Source organism: Anas platyrhynchos, chromosome 33, assembly GCF_047663525.1.
Source record: "Anas platyrhynchos isolate ZD024472 breed Pekin duck chromosome 33, IASCAAS_PekinDuck_T2T, whole genome shotgun sequence".
Classification (NCBI taxonomy): Eukaryota; Metazoa; Chordata; class Aves; order Anseriformes; family Anatidae; genus Anas; species Anas platyrhynchos.
Window position 1 is genome coordinate 562,046 of NC_092618.1, and position 23,997 is coordinate 586,042.

Here is a 23,997-nt window from a genome sequence, read left to right on the forward strand (position 1 = left end):
GTTGCCAGAGCTCACCCAATTTGTAGTAAGTGATAAGACCCTGGTTTTGAGTTTCAAGGAACAGCTGGTGAGGGTTGATGAGACATTGGTGAAATGATGGAAATGCTGGGATAAGAGCAAGGTGGTGTACTGAGATGGGTGTCTGCAAACTTCGATGAAATAGGGGGTTGTGGTTTAAACCAGCCGGCAGCTAAACACCACACAGCTGTTTGCTCACCCTCCTCCCTCCTTCTCTGGGATGGGGGAGAGAAACGAGAAAACTGAAGCCTGTGAGTAAAGACAGTTTATTAAGACAGGAAAATAATAATAATAATAATAACAACAACAACAATAATGATGATAATAGTACTACTACTAATCCTGTGTACGAAACTAGTGATGCACAATGCAGTTGCGCACCACTCACAGATGCCCAGCCTAACCCCGAGCAGCCAGCCCCACCACCCCGGCTAGCCACCCCTTATATATTATTCAGCATGACATCAGGTGGGACGGAATACCACTTTGGCCAGCTTGGATCAGCTGTCCTGGGTTTGTCCCCTCCCAGCTCCTGCTGCACTCCCAGCCTGCCTGCTAGCAGGACAGAGTGAGAAGCTGGAAAGTCCTTGGCTCAGTGTAAGCACTGCTCTGCAACAACCAAAGCATCAGTGTGTTATCAACATTCTTCTCCTAGATCCAGAACATAGCACCCTACCAGCTACTAGGAGGAAAACCAACTCTATCCTAGCTAAAACCAGGACAGAGAGTGAGCAAGGTGGACAAATGTTTGATATCCTCTGTCTGCAAGGCAGTTATGTCCGGAGTCCATCCAGTAAACTTTTGTATCTTTGAAATACCCGCTCCTGAAGTAGTCTAGGCCAAGTATTCACAGAGCATCTGGGCCAGTCTCAGTGGGGTGATTTTGCCACTCTTCTTCCACACAGTTAGACTCACTTCAGCCTCTAATGCAGTTAACTCTTGGGACCCCCCTGTCATTCAAGAAATGCAAATGGGTTCTGGCCCTTTGTAGCTTGATGGCATTACAGTACACTGTCCACTAGAACCTGATTCTTCTGTGGGTGTGATGTGCCAGGCTCAAAGTCCAATACACCCAATTGCCCCCATCTTCCTTCTGGCTTGAGGTCAGGCCTTTCTAGATCATGGTATTCATTATTCTATTTCACACAGAATTTCTAGGTTGGAAGAGACCTCAAGATCATCGAGTCCAACCTCTAAGTCCAACCTCTAGTTTGGAGGACTGCTGACTAGAAACTGGAGCAGCAATTTTCTCAGAAGAACCGCTTTTTGCCAATGTTTTTCCTTGTGCCTCATGCATCTATGCCTCTAGGGTGGAGGTAGGGTAGATTTTTGCATCCCGTTTTCTCATGGCCTCTTCATGGTCACACAGTCAAAACCATAGGGTGACATGTAGTATGCACCCACTATATCAACTTTATTGAGCAGAGGGATGCTTACACCTAATAGCTGAGCTATTGGTTCGTGCAGGTGGGGAGGAAGATGTATTCTCTTGTAGTTCTTGGACCTCTTGGGAAAGTTTCTCTCTAGACAGGATGCAGGCCCATAGGGAAGAACAGAGACTTTCTTTGTAATGCCAGAGTTGTCTAGCCAATTCATCCACCATGGGTTTCTCTTGGTCTTTCCAGCTCATTACTACCAACAAGTTAGCACAAGATGATGGTGCGCTCTGTAAAAACTTCTGCCACATGGGTCATGTGCACATGACTTCATCTGCATCTTTGGATAGCTGCTCATTGTCTAGGTTTCTACTAATCACCTTCAGCATGGCTAATTCCCTCAGGTACCGGATACCCCTCTGCATGGTGGTCCACTTGCCTGGTTGACAAGATTTTTCTTGAAGGGAGACCTTTCCTTAATGTTAACAGGAGTAAGTTCTTTTTTCCCCTTTTCCAATTGTTTTGTCAGCCAGTCTTTCCCTAGACGGGGATCCCAGCAGCTTTGCTTCCCTGCCCTTTAATTCCAGGCTATTGACCCCTTTCTTGGAGCACTGGTGCAGCCAAGTGACAATGTGCTCACCGAGATGATAGATGAAATCTGTCCCCATATCTTGTAGCTTATCCTAGGATAGGAATTGGTGGTTTCTGATGCTTATATGACCTCTGCTTCTTTGTCCTCCTGCTTCCATGATGGCACAACTTTGAGGAAATCTTCCTCATCTTCTTCTTCCCCCTTTCTTGTCTGGGTAGGAGTTTCTTTCCTTTCTTAAGAAAAACTGATTTTCACACCCATTGTTTACTCTTGCATGAAGAGGCAACCGATACTGGCACAAGTTGGTTCTCTGGCCCAGCCATGGAGCTCATCGCAGGGGCAGGAGTGGCTGCAGGGGCAGGAGTGTCTGCAGGGCCCAACACAGGAGTTGTTCTGTCTGCAGGGATTTTGGGATTAGTTGGAATGGCTGCAGGGTCTATTGCAGGTTTTGGAGTAGTGACAGGGCCTGCCACAGGGGTTGGTTTAACTTTGGGCCCACTTCAGGAGCTGGAGTGCCTGCAGGGCCTTTTGCAGTGTTTGGAGTGGCTTTGGACAGGCTATGGATCTGTTACAGGGGCTGACGTGTTGTGGTGTAATTGCCTGAAGTAACTAGGAAAATAAAACTAACATTCACATTTTTAAGGAAAAGGTACAGCATTGAAGAGGCATTCAGGGTAGGGCATAACTGCATTATTCCCTAGGCTCCCAACCTTAGATGCTATCGCGCTGGGGAAACTTGGTGTGCTAGCCCTAAGGAACAGCACGGAGCGTAGAGTGGAGTGGAGACACCACAGCTGGGCTCTGTAATCAGGTGGGGCCTCGATTGTTCTTGTGCACAAAGCTGCACTTTTTGCCACCCTAAGCCAAAGACCTGTCATGTTTTGACAAATGCTGTACCCTAGTGTACTTTTTGCTCATTATAATATCATTATAATACCAAAACACACCTCCATCCCAAAAGCTACCTGCCTCCAAGGTGCGACCACCCTTCACTGAGCATGCGCTTTGAATTTCTCGGAGCCTATTACTTTAAACAGAGATGGGAAAACTTTACACCAATCATAACTAAGATATGCTTGACTAGAGCCACTCAAGCTCCACCTAAAAGATAGAAAATAATATAAATTGGCCCAAGAGAGAGGGGATGGCAGGGAAGATACCACCGTCAGGGGAGATACCATCCCGAGGACATACAACATCCTTAGGACCTCCTGACTCCTGGGATCAGTCGACGGGCTGGGCCTCTCTTCCCCCCAATTGGGACGCCTTTGGGTGAGATCTGAATACTTGCTTATAAATCTCTATAGAGTCTTTGATCTTTTTAACGAGTTTTATTTCTAGGCTGCGCACCTGTAACACCTGTAACACCTGTAACATCTATAACATCTGTAACACCTCTAACACCTATAATACCTGTATATTTCATGCATACTAGCTTGCTTTTGCAGATAGTCACTATCATCGGCAATCCAAAAGAACCTGATTATCTGTTGCTGTAATAAACCGTACTTGATTGCATTGTGATAGCTCTCATTAAGTGCAACTAGGGTGAGGGTGGTTATCCGTGATAGTTCAGTGTTCTGAATCTAACCAGACCCCCAGACGGTTAATGCGTTTTTGGTGAATGTCTGACTGGACCCCCAGACAGTTAATGTGTTTTTGGTGAACGTCCGACTGGTTCAGTACTCTGAATCCGATCGGGCCCGTAACGGTTAATCAGCTAAACCCCTTAACGCGACAGTAAAATTGGTGTAGTCAGCAGGATTGCTATGGATAAACTACTGCAAAAATACAAATGTGCCCCTTCCCAGGCAGGGAAGGACTGTCGTGGTTCCGCTCGAGTGGGCAGCCGAGCTCCACCACAGCCGCTCTCTCACTCCCCCTCCTCAAAGAGGAATGGGGAGAAAATATGTGAAAAGGGCTCAAGGATTGAGATAAGGACGAGAAAATCACGCAATAATTATTGTAACGGGCAAACCAGACTCAGCATAAGAAGACAGATAGTAAGATTTATTGCTCATTACTAACAAGCTAGAGAAGTGAGAAACAAAGGAAAGAAACCAAAAGCACCTTCCCCCCTATCCACCCTCTTCCACCTCCTCCCCCCGAGCGGCGCAGGGGAACGGGGGAATGGGGGTTATGGTCAGTCTACAGCACTTCTTCTCTGCCGCTCCTTCTCGGTCACTCTCGTCCCCTGTGCTGTGGGGTCCCACCCACGGGATGCAGTCCTTGATGAACTGATCCGGCGTGGGCTTCCCACAGGCAGCAGCTCTTCCAGAACTGCTCCAGATATGGGTCCGTAGCACGGGGTCCATCCCTCAGGAGCAGACTGCTCCAACCTGGCTCCCCCACGGGCAGCAGCTCCTGCCAGGTCACCTGCTCCTGCGTGGTCTCCTCTCCATGGGCTACAGGTGTGGCCCAGAATCTGCTCCGGCAGGGGTCTTCCACAGGCGGCAGCCTCCATCGGTGCAGGGCCACCTGCTCCACCGTGGTCTCCTCCACACGCTGCAGCGTGGAACCCTGCTCCGCCGTGGTGCTCCATGGGCTGCAGGGGGACATCCTGCTTCACCAAGGTCCTCACCACAGGCCGCAGGGGACTTCTTCTCCGGCACCTGGAGCACCTCTCCCCCTCCTTCTTCACTGACCTTGGCGCCTGCAAGGCTGTTTTCACACTCCCTTGACTCTCCCGGCTGCTGTGTGGCACAGCGTTTTTTTCCCTGTCTTAAATATGCTCTCACAGAGGCGCAAAACAACATGGCTTATTGGCTCAGATCTGGAAAACAATGGGGCCCTTCCCAAACATGGGGCAGCTTCTAGATCTTTCTCACAGAAACCACCCCTATGGCTCCCTGCTACCAAAACCTTGCCACGTAAACCCACTACAAGGAGTTTTCCCAAAAGTTTTGGAAAGATGAGGAGAAAGTGGTAGAGCGCATTGAGCAGTGTCAGGCTTCACAAAAGACTGGTCAAAGAAAGGGTAAAGGTGTTATTTGTGCTGTGTTAGGAGCCTGTTTGTCTTGTGCTCAGCAAAAAGCTAAGGAAACTCCTGCTCCCAAACTGATCTCTGATGCGGAACATACAGCTTTGAAATGGTGGCAGAGCTCAAGGAGGAGGTGGAGAGGCTGAGGGCCATCAGGGAGTGTGAGCGGGAGATAGACTTCTGGAGCAACTCCCTGCAGGGCCTCAAGGAGAGGTACCGGGGTGAGACACCCCAAACGGGGGTGGACCCCCTGCCCTGTCGCCGTCGGGCAGAGGGAGGGGATCTGGGAGTTGAGGAGGAGTGGAGACAGGTCCCTGCGCGACAGGGCAGGCGATGCCCTCCCCTTCCGGCCCCACCTTCCCAGGTGCCCTTACGAAACAGGTTTGAGGCCCTGGAGATTGAGAGACCACCAACTGAGGAAGAGATAGAAAGTGTTCCCAGGAGGATGCCTAGGGCGAGGAGGTCGACTCCACGCATCAGGACTGCCTCCACCAAGAAAGAAAGAAGGGTGATTGTCATGGGAGACTCTATCCTTAGGGGGACAGAGGGCCCTATTTGTCGGCCTGACCCTACCCGTAGGGAAGTCTGCTGCCTCCCTGGGGCCAGGGTCAGGGACGTTGCCAGGAAGCTCCCCAACCTGGTACGCCCCTCTGATTATTATCCTCTCCTGATAGTCCAGGCGGGCAGTGATGACATTGATGACAGAAGCCTGAAGGCTATCAAAAGAGACTTTAGGGGGCTGGGACGGTTAGTGGACGGAGCAGGAGTGCAGGTAGTGTTTTCGTCCATCCCTACGTTGACAGGGAGGGGTACGGAGAGGACAAGGAAAGCCCACCTGTTAAACACGTGGCTCCGGGGCTGGTGCCTACGCAGAAATCTTGGGTTTTTTGACCATGGGGCAGTTTACTCAGCACCTGGTCTGATGGCTGTAGACGGGTCCCTATCCTTTAGGGGAAAAAGGATCCTGGGCCAGGAGCTGGCAGGGCTCAATGATAGGGCTTTAGACTAGGTAAGAAGGGGGATGGGGCTGAAGCAAGGACTGTTGGGGCTGTGCCAGGAGGAGCAATGGCAAGGCCGGAGGATAAGGTAAAGGCCCAGCTGAAGTGCATCTACACCAATGCACGCAGCATGGGTAACAAATAGGAGGAGCTGGAAGCCATCGTGCAGCGGGCAGGCTACGACTTGGTTGCCATCACGGAAACGTGGTGGGACCAGTCTCATGACTGGAGTGCTGCGATGCCTGGCTATAGGCTCTTCAGAAGGGACAGGCAGCACAGAAGGGGTGGCGGTGTGGCTCTCTATATTAGAGAGTCTTTCCATGTTGTAGAACTCGAGGCTAGGAATGACAAGGTCGAGTCCCTTTGGGTTAGGATCGGCAGGGACAACAAGGCTAGTGTCCTGGTCGGGGTCTGCTATAGACCGTCGAACCAGGATGAGGAGACGGATGAGGAGTTCTACAGGCAGCTGACAGAAGTTGCGAAATCGTCAGCGCTTGTACTCGTGAGGGACTTCAACTTCCCTGACATATCCTGGAAGCACAACACAGCCCAGAGAAAGCAGTCTAGGAGGTTTCTGGAGAGTGTGGAAGATAGCTTCCTGACGCAGCTGATTAGTGAACCTACCAGCGGTGGTGCCCTGCTAGACCTTCTCTTCACAAACAGAGAAGGACTGGTGGAGGATGTGATTGTCGGGAGCAGTCTTGGGCAGAGTGACCACGAAATGGTGGAGTTCACTATTCTTGGCGAGGCCAGGAAGGGAACCAGTAAAACCACTGTACTGGACTTTCGGAGGGCTGACTTTGGGCTGCTCAGGACACTAGTTGGTGGAGTCCCATGGGAGGCGGTTCTGAAGGGCAGAGGGGTCCAGAAAGGCTGGGCGCTCTTTAAGAGGCAAATCCTAATGGCACAGGAGCAGTCTATTCCCATGCGCCCAAAGATGAGCCAGCGGGGAAGAAGACCAGCCTGGCTCAACAGAGAATTGTGGCTTGAGCTTAGGAGAAAAAAGAGGGTTTATAATCTTTGGAAAATTGGGCAGGCCACTAGGGAGGACTATAAGGATGTAGCGAGGCTGTGCAGGGACAAGATTAGGAAGGCCAAAGCTCATCTGGAGCTCAATCTGGCTACTGCTGTTAAAGATAACAAAAAACGCTTTTATAAATACATCAACACAAAAAGGAGGACTAGGGAGAATCTCCATCCTTTCCTGGATGCGGGGGGAAACTTAGTTACAAGAGATGAGGAAAAGGCGGAGGTGCTGAATGCCTTCTTTGCCTCAGTCTTTAGCAGCAATACCGGTTGCTCTCTGGATACCCAGTACCCAGAACTGGTGGAAGGGGACGGGGAGCAGGATGTGGCCCTCACTATCCACGAAGAACTGGTTGGTGACCTGGTACGGCACTTGGATGTGCACAAGTCGATGGGGCCGGATGGGATCCACCCAAGGGTACTGAGAGAACTGGCAGAGGAGCTGGCCAAGCCCCTAACCATCATTTATCAGCAGTCCTGGCTATCGGGGGAGGTCCCAGCTGACTGGCGGCTAGCAAACATGACGCCCATCTACAAGAAGGGCCGGAGGGCAGACAAAGTGACAAAGTGACGCGCTGGGTGGATGAGGGAAAGGCTGTGGATGTGGTCTACCTTGACTTCAGCAAGGCTTTTGACACCGTCTCCCACAGCATTCTCCTCAAGAAACTGGCTGCTCTTGGCTTGGACTGGCGCACGCTTCATTGGGTTAGAAACTGGGTGGATAGCCGGGCCCAAAGAGTTGTGGTAAATGGAGCCAAGTCCAGTTGGAGCCCAGTCACTAGTGGCGTCCCCCAGGGCTCGGTGCTGGGGCCGGTCCTCTTTAATATCTTCATCAATGATCTGGACGAGGGCATTGAGTGCACCCTCAGTAAGTTTGCAGATGACACCAAGCTAGGTGCGTGTGTCGATCTGCTCGAGGGTAGGAAGGCTCTGCAGGAGGATCTGGATAGGCTGCACCGATGGGCTGAGGTCAACTGCATGAAGTTCAACAAGGCCAAGTGCCGGGTCCTGCACCTGGGGCGCAATAACCCCAAGCAGAGCTACAGGCTGGGAGAGGAATGGTTGGAGAGCTGCCAGGCAGAGAAGGACCTGGGAGTGATGGTGGACAGTCGGCTGAATATGAGGCAGCAGTGTGCTCAGGTGGCCAAGAAGGCCAACGGCATCCTGGCTTGTATCAGAAACAGTGTGGCCAGCAGCACTAGGGAAGTGATTGTCCCCCTGTACTCGGCTCTGGTGAGGCCGCACCTCGAGTACTGTGTTCAGTTTTGGGCCCCTCGCTCCAAGAAGGACATCGAGGTGCTTGAGCGGGTCCAAAGAAGGGCGACGAAGCTGGTGAGGGGCTTGGAGAACAAGTCCTATGAGGAGCGGCTGAAGGAGCTGGGCTTGTTCAGCCTAGAGAAGAGGAGGCTCAGGGGTGACCTTATTGCTCTGTATAAGTACATTAAAGGAGGCTGTAGCGAGGTGGGGGTTGGCCTGTTCTCCCATGTGCCTGGTGACAGGACGAGGGGGAATGGGCTAAAGTTACGCCAGGGGAGTTTTAGGTTAGATGTTAGGAAGAATTTCTTTACTGAAAGGGTTGTTAGGCACTGGAACGGGATGCCCAGGGAGGTGGTGGAGTCACCATCCCTGGAAGTCTTCAAAAGACGTTTAGATGTAGAACTTAGGGGTATGGTTTAGTGGGGACTGTTAGTGTTAGGTTAGAGGTTGGACTCGATGATCTTGAGGTCTCTTCCAACCTAGAGATTCTGTGATTCGGTGTGATTCTGTGAAATCAGAGATTGAGGTGTTGAAGTCATCATTGGCCTTTGAAAGGGAGACGGGAAAAACATTAGGAATCAGAGTGGATAAACTTTTGGATGAAAATGACAAACTTGTGAGTGAAAATGATAAACTTGTGCATGAGGATAATCATCTTAAACAATTGCTGGAGAGGGTTAGTCATCTGTTAAACAAAGTACAGCCTTGCACTCCGGTCATACAGATTCGTGGAGGGCTGCATAGTGTAGAACCTGAAAGCTGGGACAGTGATTTCTGGTCTGACAGTGATGATGGTGTTGAAGAGATTTCTGATTCTGAACCCCAATCCATTTCCTTGAGACCTTTGGTTAAGACTGAGACTACTATTGATGATAATGATGAAATCCGCACTACTGTGCAAACAATTCCGTTGCCACCAGCAGAGTTGGTTAAAATACAGGAGAAGTTCTCAAGGCGGTCAGGGGAATCAGAAGTTGAGTATGTGTGTCGAGTTTCTCTTAAAGGAGGAGATCGAATGATGTTGTGTAAGGAAGAGGTAGGAGGCTTTTGGAGACCTGGAGTATTTTTAACCACCACACCAGGAGATGACCTGGCTGTAGCAGTACAGAAAGCAGCCTGTATTCAAGCGATATATGAAAGAGATGAATTTAGGAAATTCCCGATGTTAGCTCCTATTGATCCGGTTCGGTTAACCCCTCATCTGTGGACTCCCTGATTGTCTTAAGATGTTTGTAGCAAACACCCAAGATCACATACTAGCTGCTTGTAGGGATGATGATAGTGGTTGTAGGCGAAATCCTAACTCCCCTATTCCCACCTGGAGTGAATTGGTACAAGACATAGATAAGTACGGACACCGAATGGGCTGGATTAATTCATCCAGTATTAAATCCCAAGACCACTCTCGGCGAGTCCGCCAAATCCACACTAAAAATCCCAGATATCCCAAATTCAAAGAGAGGTTGAAACCTAATAGGGAACGAGGTGAGTTGTGTCGGCAAAAAACTCTTATCCCCGGGGAGGGCAATGAGCCACCCTGCTCAGCGGGCATTAGCAATTCAATGGCTCTCTAATGAACACTCTGACCCTATTATCGCTATTCCTGTTGAACCCCCAAAAATATTGGTAAATTTTCTTATTGATACCAGGACCCAAATGTCAGTAATTACACATGAGACAGCACAAACCCTGAGCATAACACCTGGTCAATGCAGGGTTAAATTCACGGGAATCAATGGTGTGGAAAAACAGTGCCCCACTGTAAAAATTTCACTCTGGTTGCCAGAGGAACAAAAATTAACCAGGGTAGAAGTATTAGTTGGTGCTGCATACACTAATATTTTAGGATTTGACAGACTGCATGGTTGTATGTGGAAACTCCCTGATGGAACTGTGTGGAGTTTCGCGACACATCAAAGGGATTCAGGCACCATGAGACTGAGCCTGTTACAAACATCCATACCCCTATCCCCTCTAAAATCATTAATGATCGGGCAGTATCTGTTGTCAGCAGCAGCACTTATGGGGATTGACGGGGTGATAACAGAATTGGAAAAAAGAGGCATTATTAAAAGGACCAATTCACCTTACAATTCACCAGTGTGGCCAGTAAAGAAACCAACCAGGCAATGGCATTTTACAGTGGATTACAGACAGTTAAATGCTAACACTACACCTTTGAATGCCACAGTTCCAAACATGGCAGAGATAGTGAAAGCCCTCTGTGTTTCTAACAGTAGCAATAGTGCTAACTACTCCCAAATATTTCTATGCATGGGAAATCAAAGATTGCTATTTCACCCTCTTTCTAACCCTGCCGGTTGAATACAACCGAGCATATTTTATTTTCTTTTGTGTTCACAGGAACCCTGAGCGAACTGTATAGGGACAGCTGGAAGATGACGAATCAACAGTTTGGATTAATGATGCTATGCTTTACCCTGACCTTGACGCAATTACAGACCTTAAAGGAAACTTAGCTACTGTGGCTGTGCTTGGAGCTGAGGTGTTTCACCATGGCATTTAACCATGTATTGTCACAGTATAGCAGTCACTGGAACATCTCAAAACAGAAAGGACCTAAATCTCTCTACTTTAGTTCTACATGGAAACAAAATATTTTCAAAAGATGAATGGAGTTGGAACAATTCTCTAAGAATGGCTGAACTTCAAGCCATGTCTGGATTCGTGGTCAAAGGATAAGAAGCCTCTGCCCCTGCAGATTATTGAAAACGAACCGACTCAGCTTCCCATTGGTCTAACTCCTTCCATCTTCAACACAGGTCCTTACATAATTAAAAATGTGGGACAACAACAAATTCTCTTTAACCCTAGTTGGTCCCTAAAAAGGGTAGAGCTAGCGCTGCACATTAGTATCTCTGAAATTAACTCACAATGTACCACCTTTCTGAGAACTGCCTACACCGGCTGGTTAGCATGGTTACATGGACGTTCTCCAAAACAATCTCAGCGCGTGCCATGGGATGCAACTGGGTTATTAGGGACAGGATTAGGTATCTTAAATAGCATTGATGCTGAGGTCTTAATGAGTAGAATAACTGCTACTACAGATGACCTAAGGAAACTGGAAAAACCAATAAAATAATCCTTATTGGCCTTAGGAGCAAATCAATGGCTTCTATCAGATGTTTTGCCCCATTGGAAACAAATTGAGGAAAATGATCATCAATTAATTGTAAATGCCCTTGGAAAAGCCCAAGGCAATACCTCCCTTGCCTTGAGTTGCATCCAAGCGCAGTTATGGATACAAGCTGTAGCAGCAGCTATTATTAGAGAGGGAGAAGGAGGAACTTTGCCCACTGAAATTTGAAAATTGATTTAGGATAATGCTTCAGAATTTGAAAAAGAATTTCAAGCTTGGTGGCAATTAGTCAACTTTACCCATTATGCAGAAAATGATAAAATTGTTGCCTTTATACTTACTATAAGTAATGCCACTGTATACAATGTATATCCAATCATTGCATTAGGACTCAATCATAATGGAACTATACTTTATCCTAAAGAGCGTAAAGTATGGGCCCATCAAAAGGGAGGAAAGTGGCAAACAATTGATGTAAATGCATGTATTGTGCATGAACAAAAAGGTTTCATCTGTGAAAGTAACACGCTGGAATCTCAAGACATTTCTCTTGACACTGAGCAAAATATTTGCCACTTTGAGATACATCCTAATGAAACCCTTGAAACTGTACTTGTATATATTGGGAAAGGTTGCGTTTGCATGAGAACTCATTGTGATTCTATAGTTGTAGATAATACAGTGGTAGATACCAGTAATCACTCTAATGTTTGTGTTTGCAATTTTACCAAAATTCTAGGATGTGATTTTAAATACTCAGTTCCTGTCTCTTCTTATCAACTTATTGCATCTAATTATATTCTGCTTCATGAACTGCTGCCTACTCCTATAGGAATGAACCTTACCTTGGTGAAGAAATTGCTGGTACATGAGGACCTGAAGCAGATGATGACACAAGTACGAGAAAATGGACACGACTGATTACTGTCCATCATGATACACAAGAAATACATCGAGTGATGGAAAGAGTAAAGAGAGATGAGAGACACCGTTGGTGGGACACTTTGTTTGGATGGTTGCCAGCTGCCAAGGGAATCTTCAACAAGATGCTTCACCCTGTTATTGTTCTGTTAATACTCACTGTATTATGTTTTATACTGACAATTAGTTTGTATGTTAAACTCTGGTTTATGATGAACTTTTAACGAGTTTTATTTCTAGGCTGCGCACCTGTAACACCTGTAACACCTGTAACATCTGTAACACCTGTAACACCTGTAACACCTGTAACATCTGTAACATCTATAACATCTGTAACACCTGTAACACCTATAACACCTGTGTATTTCATGCATACTAGCTTGCTTTTGCAGACTGTCACCATCACCGGCAATGCAAAAGAACCTGATTATCTGTTGCTGTAATAACCCACACTTGATTGCATTGTGATAGCTCTCATTAAGTGCAACTAGGGTGAGGGTGGTTATCTGTGATAGTTCAGTGTTCTGAATCTAACCAGACCCCCAGACGGTTAATGCGTTTTTGGTGAATGTCTGAATGGACCCCCAGACGGTTAATGCGTTTTTGGTGAATGTCTGAACGGACCCCCAGACAGTTAATGTGTTTTTGGTGAACGTCCGACTGGTTCAGTACTCTGAATCCGACCGGGCCGGATTAGAGAAAACTAATCTATAATCTAAGTTAGATGTTGTAGGAAGATGCTGTAGGATCAACGACAGGTCAACGTTGCAAGGAGCCGGGAAGTGCAACAAGGACTTGAGCTAAGCTGGTGCTCGTGTCCAGACATCCAACTCCACCTGCCTTGAGTGGCCACTTTGGCAGATGAAGACCTAATCATCAACAGTTCTTATGAACATTTTCCAAGAAAGACCTATGGAATGAGAAGATACACCTGCCTATTAATCCTGTCCTGTTAAATCCTTGTCCTGTTAAAGGACAAGGAATAATGATGAGAATGCTTGTATGCTAAAGTATGGGGATCTGAGTGTGACACAAATGTTATGGAATAAGGGGTGGCGGTTGTACTGGGTCTGGCTGGGATGGTAACTTTCCCGGCAGCAGCCCATACAGTGCCGTACTCTGCACTTGTAGCTGGAACAGCAGTGTTAACACACCAGTGTTGTGTCTACTGCTGAGCAGCAGTGGCACAGTATTGGGCCTTTCTCTAACCCTCCTAGGGGATGGGCGAAAAGTGAGGAGAGAAACATCACTAGGGCAGCTGACCTAAACCGATCAAAGGGATATTCCATACCATGGGATGTCACACTCAGCAATAAAAGGTGGAAACAGGAAGAAGAGGGGAGGGGTGGGCTCTCGTTGAGAAGACGTCGGTCCTCCTCTCGAACACCGGCTGCGTGCGTTGAGGCCTTGCTTCAAGGACGTGGTCAATCATCGCTCATTTGTGGGAAGTAGAGAATAATTTCTTTCCTCTGCACTTCCATATAGCCTTCATTTATTTTGTTTGTTTGTTTTCCTCCCTTCTTTTTATTTTCCCTTTTCCCCTCCCTTTTCCCCTTTCCCTTTTTATTTCCCCTTAGTTAAATTGTTTAGTTCATGGTAGTCTTTATTTAATTATTATAATTATTTCCCTTTAATTAAATTATCCTTATCTCAACCCGTGAGTTGTTCTTTGCTTTACTTCTCCCCCTCCTCATCTAAAGGAGGGGGAGTGAGAGAGCGTTTATGGGGTTTAGCTGCCCAGCACGGTAAAACCACCACACCCGGTCCTTGGGCGAAGACAATCCCACGAGTGGGTTTGCCTTTTCTCGAGGCAGGAGCAACCCACACTGCCTTCCCCATCCACCTTCCTACATGCACTACGGGAACTTTAGCTCCTTTCACAGTGTGTAGGGGTTTTGTTTCAGCAGGACCAGCACGGCTGTCAGACCCCCTATTGTTAACTAGCCAAGTGGCTTCTGGTAGATTTGTGTCCCATTGTTTCCACGTCCCAGCACCTAATGCTCGTAAGAGAATCACAGAATTTCACAGAATTTCTAGGTTGGAAGAGACCTCAAGATGATCGAGTCCAACCTCTGACCTAACACTAACAGTCCCCACTAAACCATCCCGAGCACAGCTGTCCTAAATCCATCCCAATAAAGAAATTTTAAGCGAGGGTGACAGAAAAGTCCCCTGCTTTTTCCCTTTCATATTCATTGATGTCATTGCCAGTCCAATACTAATCACAATCATTTTTTTTACATAGTTTTTAACAGTCCATGGTACCTCTCAACCTTCCCAGAAGCTTGCGTTTGATAAGGGATGTGCTACACCCACTCAACACCATGCCTCTTGGCCCAGAAGGTAAAAGGATTGTTTCAGAAATGACTCCCATTGTCAGACTCAATTCTCTCTGGTGTACCATGACGCCACAATACTTGTCTTTCCAGGCCCTAGACAGTGTTTCGGGCCGTGGTGTGGTTTACAGGGTACGTTTCCAGCCACCCAGTAGTTGCTTCTACCATGCTGAGTATGTACCGTTTGCCTTAGCGAGTTTTTGGGAGTGGTCCAATATAGTCAATCTGCCAGGCCTCACCATATTGAAACCCTAGCCATCTCCCCCTGTTCCAGGGAGATTTTACTTTCGTGGCTTTCTCGATTGCAGCACAGGTCTCACACTCATGGGTAACCTGTGTGATGGCCTCAATGGTCAAGTCCACCCCTCGATCACGAGCCCATCTGTAAGTGGCATCCCTCCCCAGATGTCCTAATGTTTCATGGGCCCATCGGGCTACAAACAGCTCACCCTCACGTTCCCAGTCCAGGTCCACCTGAGCCACTTTGATTTTCGAAGCTCGATCCACTTCTTCGTTGTTCTGATGTTCTTCAGTAGCGTGACTCTTGGGCACGTGGGCATCTGCATGACTGAATGACTAATGCCTGAAGATGCCCAGCTCCTTCCCAGTGCCCCCAGTAATGCCTGGAGACCCCTAATACCTTCCCAGTGCTCCCCAGTGCTGTCTTTAGCCCCCCCAGTTCTGTTCCAGTGCCACTCAGTAATGTCTGGAGATGCCTGGTTCCCTCCCAGTGCCCCCTAGTTCTGTCCTGAGTGCCCCCAGTTCTCTCCCAGTTCCCCCCAGTATTGCTCAGAGTCCCCAAGCACCCTCCCAGTGACCCCCAGTAATGCCTAGAGACCCCCCTGCTCCCTCCCAGTGTCCCCCAGTTCTGCCCAGAGGTCACCAGTACCCTCCCAGTAACCCCCAGTGCTGGCCCCCGTGCCCCAGTGTGCTCACAGTTCCTCCCAGTGCTCCCCAGAGTCCCCAGTGTACGCATCTAGTGCATCCCAGTACCCTCCCAGCATCCCCAAGTGATGCCCAGAGCGTACCAATTCCTTCCCAGTGCCTCCCAGCACTGCCTGGAGACCACCCAGTACCCTCCCAGTGCTCCCCTGAGCCACCAGTACCCACCTAGAAGTAGCTAGAGCCCCCAGTACTCTCCCAGTGCCCCCCAGTACTGCACAGAGCCCCTCAATAACACCCCAGTGCCCCACATTGCTGTCTAGAGCCCCTCAGTGTTCTCCCAGTGCCCACCAGTAATGCCTACAGGAGGTCTCTGGGCATTACTGAAGGGCACTGGGAGAGTGCTGGGAAGCTCTGAGCGACACTGGGGGGCGCTGGAAGAGAGCTGAAGATCCGCAGGCATTACTGGGGGGGGGCACTGGGAGGGTGCTGGTGGGCTCTAAGCAACACTGGGATGCATTGGGAGGGAACTGGGGACACTCAGGACAGCGCTAGGGTCACTGGGAGGGAATTGGGGGGGTCTCCAGGCATTACTGGGGCACACTGGAACAGAATTGAGGGGGCTGAAGACAGCACTGGGGGGCACTGGGAGGGTGCTGGGGGGCTCTGAGCAATACTGGGGGGGCACAGGGAGAGTACTGAAGGTCCATAGGCATTACTCGGGGGCACTGGGAGGGTGCTGGGGGGCTCTGGGCAATACTGGGGGGGCACTGAGAGAGTGCTGAAGGTCCATAGGCATTACTGGGGGGCACTGGGAGGGTGCTGGGGAGCTCTGGGCAACACTGGGGGGCACTGGGAGGGTGCTGGGGCCTCTAAGCAATATTTGGAGGCACTGGGTGGGTTAACCACTTGCTAGACACCTCTAGATACAGGCACAGCCAGGGATTCGGAAGCTTTTAGAGGGTTCCAGGGATTCAGAAATTCTTTGAAGGTTCCAGGATGGGTCAGGAGAAAAGGGACCCATAACAGGAACTTGGAAGATTGGGTCTACTCCTGGAGAGCTGAACGTTAGGCTTGTTACAAATGAAGTCTCAACTCGATCTGAATTTAGTCATACTTATAAAATGGGTAATATTTAAAGATTTATAGTAATATTTACAAAAGGGTTTTGGGGACTGCTGCGGGGCTAACAGCAGCACAGCAGTCAAGATAGCAGTTCTGACATTCTGTAACGCCTTGACGTCAGGATCTTGGTGGTTTGAACTGTCGTGTAACGGACCGTGGGATTCGGGTCGTTACATAAAGGCTGGAGGGCTGCAAAAGAAAGAAGAGCAGAGATGAAAACCCACTCCTTGCAGAGATCCCCAGGCATCCCCTGCAGACCATGCCAGCCCCACTCGACTCTTCCCCAGGCCAGGAAGAGGCAGTTTCATCTCCCTCTTCATCCAGGTTGCGTGCTCTACAACAGGCTCCCACCTTCTGTCAGCCTTACTGCCCTTTCCCCTGACTCTTCCTCAGGGACACTCAACCCTTTCAGCGGCACTGCCCAGCTCCAGGCTGGGAGGCCATTCCCTGACACCACGGGCTACCCGTCTCCTCTCCCTCGTTCCTATGGCTGCATTGCTCCTCCGCCCCGAAGCATTTCCCTGGAGCAGGGCAAGGCACGGGGGCCTCTGCCGCTGTCCCCCCAGCCCTAGCACACCCCCCACTGCCCTCACTCACCGCTGAGGATTTCATTCAGCTTCTCCTCGCTCTGGTCCTCGCAGTAGCGCGCAGCAAGACCTAGGCACAGAGATCCCATCAGAGCCCCACTCCCCAGCACGCTCCCAGCAGCGCAGCCCCTGGCCTGGCCAGCCAGGCTGTGCCCCCTCCTGCACCCTGGAGCAAGGGCCCAGTCGGGGGGTCCTGGGGGCAACAGGGCTGTGCCTGGGGCTGCCAAAGGCTGCCCCAAGAGGGACCCAGGGGCTGGGCTCACCAATGAATCTGACGGCCTCAAGTCGCAAGTTGGTCTGAGTGGCCTGCAGGTAGGGCTGGCTCTGCTGCAGGTATTCTTCTACTCTGCCTCTGTCCTGCTGCAGCTGGAGAGAGAGAGAACGCAGGGTCACGGGGCTTGCACACCCTCTCCAGGGTCTCCTCCAGCATCCTGGGGGCAGGGAGGGCAGAGGGGCCTGCAGAACAGCCCCCTGGGGCTCTGTGCTGGCAGGAAGGGAGCGAGGATGCGGCTGCAGGCAGCAGGCTCTGGCCGGGCATGTTTGCCCAGCTGGGGCAAACCAAGATGGGTCCTTACCAAGCACTCCCCAATCCTCCACGTCTGTTCTGTCTGGGCCAAGCGCTTGAGCTCCTTGCGTCGCAGAAACTCTGCAGCCACGGCGAGAGCTTCCCCAGAGGCCTGCGGAGCAGCAGAGGTTGGGAGGTAGCAGCACAGCCTTGGGAAGGAGACCCTCTGTCCCCTCCTCTTGGCAGGGCTGCGAGCCTTTCCCAGCGCGTTATGGGAGGCTGTGGTGGGGGGCAGCGTGCACTGGGTTCAGTGGCCAAGGCAAGGCCACGGGACAGCCACCATCGGAGGCAGCTCATGCTGCCGGCCAGAGATCCCCCAGAGCAACCCTGTGGTGTCGGCACAGCCTTGCCCACGTAACTGCTCAGCTCTGAGATCTGTACCTTTGCTACGCTCTCACTCTGGTCTCTCATGTGAAAGTAGAGTGGGAGAAGGCTCCTGTGCACTGTCCTCTTCATTTTCTTCTTCCTTTGCCGCAGCACAGCCTCCACTACGGCTTGGAAGAGGCAGATGGAGTGCTCCTGCACCTGGCTGGACGCCTGGCAGGGAGGAGGGCAGGAGGAATTTCAGCATTAGCATGGCTGATGTGAAGGGAGCTCACAGCACTGTGAGATGCTTCAGCGCTGGATCCTTCCCAGAGGAGCTGCTCAGGGGCAGCTGCAAGGCCTGGTGCCCGTGAAGGGCAACGCAATCGGTTGCCATCGCAGGCTGCCCGCCAGCCACCCCACTTTCGCCACCAGCCGCACTAGCCATGCCCAAGCAGAGCTCCGCAGTGTTATAAGTTGCCCCCTTAATTAGTTTTCAGAGAGCATTGCATTAATAATAGGAAGGAAGTTATTGAGTAAGAAACAGCAAGCAAATCATCGCTGGGCGGCCGTGGAGTCTCGGCTCCACCAACGGCGCGCACCTCACCCCCGCCAGGGTCCCTTTTTATATCTTGGCAGTTCCGGGATTACGCAGCACATCCTGGTATATTTTGCGACTGCGCACACTGTTGCTAGGGGGTCGTCTCTGTCCCTCTGGTGGTTGTGAAGATGAAGGCCATAGTCTTCCTCGGCGTTGTGGTTCAACTTCTTTTTTTTTTTTTTTTTTTTAATTTGGTCATGTTGGGCCAGCGTGAGACAGGAAGGCAGGATGTTGATACACTAGTTGAGCAACTTATCAGGAGATGGTTACATGAGCTTTGCAGCAGGGTCTTTGAACAAAAGAGGCAACTGAGATGCAGAAGGAGAGAAGGGGAGGGGGTTCTCTTTTTTGTTACATTAAGCAAAAGAACTTTCATAGTGTCTAGCCAAGCATTATACAGCTCCTTACTTCAGCAGGGAGTTTTCGCAACTCCCGCTCCTCAAACGGAACTCCTTGTTTTTATAATACAAAAGACAATGAACAGACATTTATTGTGTATTACAGTTGTGTTTTTTTATTCCCTGCTTCTTGTGAACATTTGAAGGAAAAGAGGCTGGGTAACTCTTTTCTCACACACACACACAGAGAGCAGAGCTGCAGGTAGCACGGCCTCTGCGCGCTCAGTGCTAGGCCTCGCAGTTTGTAACACACCTGGGCACTTTAAACCCCTTCTCCTCAGGCTAGAGCCTCAAGGTTTTTTAGTATTTGTGAATTCAGTTTGTCTTTATTTGAGAAAGAAACCCTGAAAATGCAAATTTCCCTTGCTTGAGCCTTCAGGAAAGCCCAAGGCCTTGCTGGCCCCAGCGGGCAGCAGGGCAGTGCCTCTGCTACAATACAGGATGGGACACCGTTTATCTCATGCTCCTCATCCCCCTCGTTTGAAATGTTTTGCCTGAGCCAAATGTCCCTGTGCATGCTGTCAGCCTGCCAGAAAGCCCTGTCCCCGAGGCATAGCGGCGAGGCCTTGCCCTGCCACCAGCCTGCCCTGCCCGACTGGTGGCAGCAGGGTTAGCGCCATTCCTGTCCTTCATTTTACAGTGATCCTCTTCTTATTTTGAAGGCAGATGTGGCTGAAGTGTGCAAATCCCTGAAGCAGTACTGTAGCTAATTTTATGGCTTCTTTAGTGCCATCCAAAACAAAAACAGCAAAACCGAACACCAAACAAGCAACTCCCCCTGATGGAGCAGTCTAAAGAAAGGATGTTAAGCAACACAGCATTAGCCTGTGCTTTTGTCAGTGTTTCCACTGCCAGGTCGTCTTCCTAAAGGAACCAAACTTTGGCATGGAAAAAAAAATAATCTTGAAACGTTTCCAAAGGGCTATGTGATGGGGTGACAATGAGAGTTAAAATGACTAACAGCGCTGCAAATTTTGGCCCAAAATCCCGTAAATGTTGCCAGGCAGCAGCAGCCAAGGTGTGAGCATTTCTCAGGAGGTGCCAACTGCCCATGGGAGCGATAAGGGCACATGCACACACATTACGTGCAAATAATTAATAGATGACCTTTAGATGCTGGGCGCTGCAGCATGAGTAATGGAGGTCAGTAATTTCTTGTCAGCAGCAGCTTTTCTTGAACGAAAGGTTTTAAGACGTGGCTCATACTGTGGTGGGGAAGAAATCTTCCTGCATTAATCACGAACTTGTCTTTTTCACGAATGTATTCTGCTGGAGGTAAGTACACCCTGCCAGACTGTCTAAAGCAACCAGAAACAGCATTTGATTTCCAGAGAAGGTGGAAATCTGAACAGAAAAGGACACAGGTTTTCTGAGGGCCTTCATTTTAGTCCCTCTCCATGAGCACGTGTAAACCCTCAAAGTCTCTTGGAGCAGGACACTGGTGGAGGAAGGCAGTCCCAGCCCATTTCTCCCAGCTGCCATGCCAAGCAGTGCAGAGGCAACAGAGAAAGGCATGAATGAGGGATTAAGCATCTAATTCCTCCCAGTAAAACACCACTGGTTCATATGGCAGGTAGGGCACTGTAACCCCCTCCAGGTCCCCTCTTCCCACCCTGCTGCTGGGACCAACGTGGGGGGAACATGGTGCTGCTACCCCTGGTCTAGAGCCAGGCTGGAGGCACTTGGCCTTCCTCTTCTCTTCTTCCTCTGCACCTCAGGACTGAGCTGCTCGGGCTCCGTTTACTGCATAGCAGCTCCCTGGAACAAGGCGTTTGAAAACATCTTCTGGCTAGACACATACCTTAGCATATTAGAAGGTATTTTTAGTACCTCTGGCAGAACGGATCAAACTCGGCTTTCAGCTCTACTAATAGAACCCTGTGGACTGTGCTGGCATCGCCTCGTATTCGTACCGAGGTAGCAGCTGAGCAAAGTTTACTAAATAGTTGTGTTTACTTCACATGAGACAAAAAAAAAACAAGTAGAGAAAAACACCAGAGGGGTTCCTGACGTACAGCAGGCTGGGGTTTTTGTGCTAGGAGCGTGGCTCGGGCTGGTAGACGCTCCGTTTGCTGAAGAAACAGCAGCACACAGCAAGGGCAAAACACGCCGAACGTTGCCGCCCGAGTTTGTGATGACTGTTTTTGCACGGGGATAAATATAACCACGACCATTTCATACAGCAAAACACTCTGTGATGAGTGCATGAGTACAGTATAAGTGGCCTTACTGATTACAGGAGCTATAAGCACGGGCTGGAAACCCTTGTTCCCCTCTGCAAGTCGGAAGCCATGGCAGCGGAGGGAGGTTTTACAGCTAAATTATTAAAAGCCGTGGCAGAGTGGTTTTTCTGGAGGGCTCCGAGTGTGAAGCTGGTGCTCTGCCACCCGACCAGCCATGCCAAGGCGGTGGGAAGCGTGCCACCACAATTACACACTCGGAAGAGGGGAAGGCTGAGCTAACTACCATATTCTTACCGTGTAGGCTGGTTAAAAAAAAAAAAAAAAATGTAACATGTAATGATTCCTGCCTTATTGCAGTGTTTGGCTTCCAGATATAGCCCTGCATGGGAAGGCAGGTATGACGTTGGAGGGAGCCAAATGAGCATTTCCTGCTTGTAAGTCATGTAATGTCAGGAATCTGGCCTGCTGGAAACACCCTGCTCATCACACCCAGCAATGCCACCTCCCTCGGGCCTGGCGAGCACCGGTCCACAGCTCAGGTCCTTTGTGTGCTGATTTTCGGCGGCACGAACCCGAGCTCTGTGTGCCTCCCGCATGGGAAGCGGCTTAGCTCCCCCAGAAACTCAGGGACTTGCCAGAGGCCTTAGATAAGTAGGCAAGATTTGTTTTAGCCGCCCTCAGCATCCAAGGTATTTCCTACTGTAAGAATAAGGAAACATTGAGGATGCTTCAGCTGCCATATTTGTTTATCTTAGGTCAAACCGGGGAGATTTTCCAGAACCGCTGCTGCAGCTGTGCTTTGAGAGGCTGCCCTTCCAGCAAGTGCTCCTCTGCTGACACCATGATGACAAAAAAGCTTCGCTCAGATCTTCGCCGAGCTCCAGGGGCAAGGGCGCAGGCAGCTGCTGAGCAAAGCTGCGCGGATGCCTCCGGACACTCCCCGGGTATGCCTCATTCACCTTGACCTCGGCTGGGCCAGCACGGGGGAAGCCAGGAGGGAGAAGAAAATCACCGGCGCTTGCTCCCTCCAATTTCTGAGCAGGAAATTACCGCAGGCGGACGTGGAGATGGGTTTCACGTTGAGATTCCCCGAGCCTGCGAATCCTAAGTGCCCTAAGAGGGCAACCCCACAAAAGGTGGAGGCAGGTGCTCAGCTGCTGGGGGCTACGGCAATGACCCGGCGGGGTTTTCACACCTCCTGCCTGCTCCTTGCAGTGTCCTTCAACCCACCACCCGCGTTTGCTGGAAAGGCAAGGGGAAAAGGAGAAAACAACCTCACGGCACCGTAAAACGGGGAAATTCGGCCCAATTCATCCTAACAAGGGAAAAGCAGACCCTAGAGCTGACCGTTTTCACAGCAGATGGTTTCACAGCACGCATGAGGTCCTGGCTGGATGACGCCGAGCGGGCGAGCAGGGAAGGGCCCCACAGGCCAAAATGTTCCGACCCGGGCTCTGATCCTGGAATCTGATTCATACGAGTGCAGCCCGGTGCCTCCCAGCTGCTCTACTTAATGGTGCAGATCGGATTGCAGCCTCCCGGGTGCCTAAATTTAGCCCCCAAAACCCATATATCGATTAGTTTGACATCCTCAAGTGCCACGCACCCATTTCAGTAGGAATTACAAACGCTGGTTCGATCCAAAGGCTTGGTTTGAAGGCCTTGGCACGCTCCTCGATGCCCTCAGGGGCTCAGGCTGACAAGGGCAACACGAAACCCGGTGCCCCAACCCTGTGAGACACAGATCACCTCTGCGCCGCTGTGGGATGATTTGTTTTGAGCTGTAACAGCTCCTGGCACACCGTGCCAGCAGGGAGCTGGCCGCACGCTTGCTGCGTGCTGACTGCTCTCTCTGCTGGCCAACTGAAAAATTTTATTTCCACGAGACGGGCCTGCAGAAATGCACCAACCGAGAAAATGTGTGTCAGAAAAATAGAGCTTTTTTTTTTCCCCTAAGGTCCCAAACAGGCACGTAAAAGAGGTTGAATTGAATAAATGATATTCTTAACAAAAAGGAAGCAGCAGAGGAGAAAGAGGCAGGACAGACATGGGTCTTCTGTCCCATCCCAGCTCACTGCATCCATAGTTTGGTGGAAGTGAGAGGACCGACCCGTGGGACAGGGTGACCCCAGCGTGGATGTCAGGCTGTCAGGGCCTTGCCCTAACATTTTCAGTAGCAAACGTTGTAGTGTTGGGTTACTGGAGAATTTCCAGTGACCACCAGCACAGAGAAGCCAGGAGAGAGTGGGACTGTGAGGAACTTTTTTCTGTTTGTTCAATGCCTAATTCAGGGGTGACCGAGTCCAAAAAGCCACCGCACGGGGACTCTCAGCACATAAATACTGTAATAGGAATGGACTACAGAAAGTCAGGACTTCTCTGTGGGAAAGGACAAGCTAAAGAGTGAGTAAAGAGAAAAAGGAACGTTTCTTCATGCTGATTTTTAACTTCTACATTCTGAATAATGGTTGTCTCTGTTCTCCTTAACAGCCTTGATCCTGAAATTAGACCAAACGTGGCAAATTCTCTTATCTGAGTCTCACTAAAGGGAGCGTGCCATGGATTTCAGCCACCAGGAACCAGCTCAGGATGGTAGCTCAGTAGTTTAATCAAGGAGCAAACTCATGTCTGGAGGGATGACAACCTGATGTTCTACAGCTCAATGGCTCTGCTGAGTGACACCCAGGTGCTGGGTTTATGTGGCGAGGTTTTGGTAGTGGGGGGAGCTGCAAGGGTGGCCTCTGTT

The 23,997-nt window shown here is 50.1% G+C and overlaps 1 protein-coding gene and 1 long non-coding RNA gene across 2 annotated transcripts; one reads left to right on the forward strand and one right to left on the reverse strand.

Annotated features, from left to right (window-relative positions):
• The first annotated feature begins 373 nt into the window (after positions 1–373).
• On the forward strand, positions 374–11,732 carry LOC140000304 (uncharacterized). Its single transcript, XR_011805472.1, has 2 exons — positions 374–3,258; positions 10,612–11,732. It is a non-coding gene; the product is annotated as an uncharacterized lncRNA (long non-coding RNA).
• A 4,879-nt stretch (positions 11,733–16,611) lies between these two features.
• On the reverse strand, positions 16,612–23,947 carry LOC140000326 (maestro heat-like repeat-containing protein family member 7). Its single transcript, XM_072030164.1, has 5 exons — positions 18,148–23,947; positions 17,777–17,878; positions 17,465–17,567; positions 17,212–17,271; positions 16,612–16,803 (listed from the first exon to the last, which is right to left on the reverse strand). The coding sequence occupies exons 1-5, from the start codon at positions 18,220–18,222 to the stop codon at positions 16,694–16,696; spliced, it is 450 nt and encodes a 149-aa protein (XP_071886265.1). The 5' UTR covers positions 18,223–23,947; the 3' UTR covers positions 16,612–16,693.
• Positions 23,948–23,997: the final 50 nt, after the last annotated feature.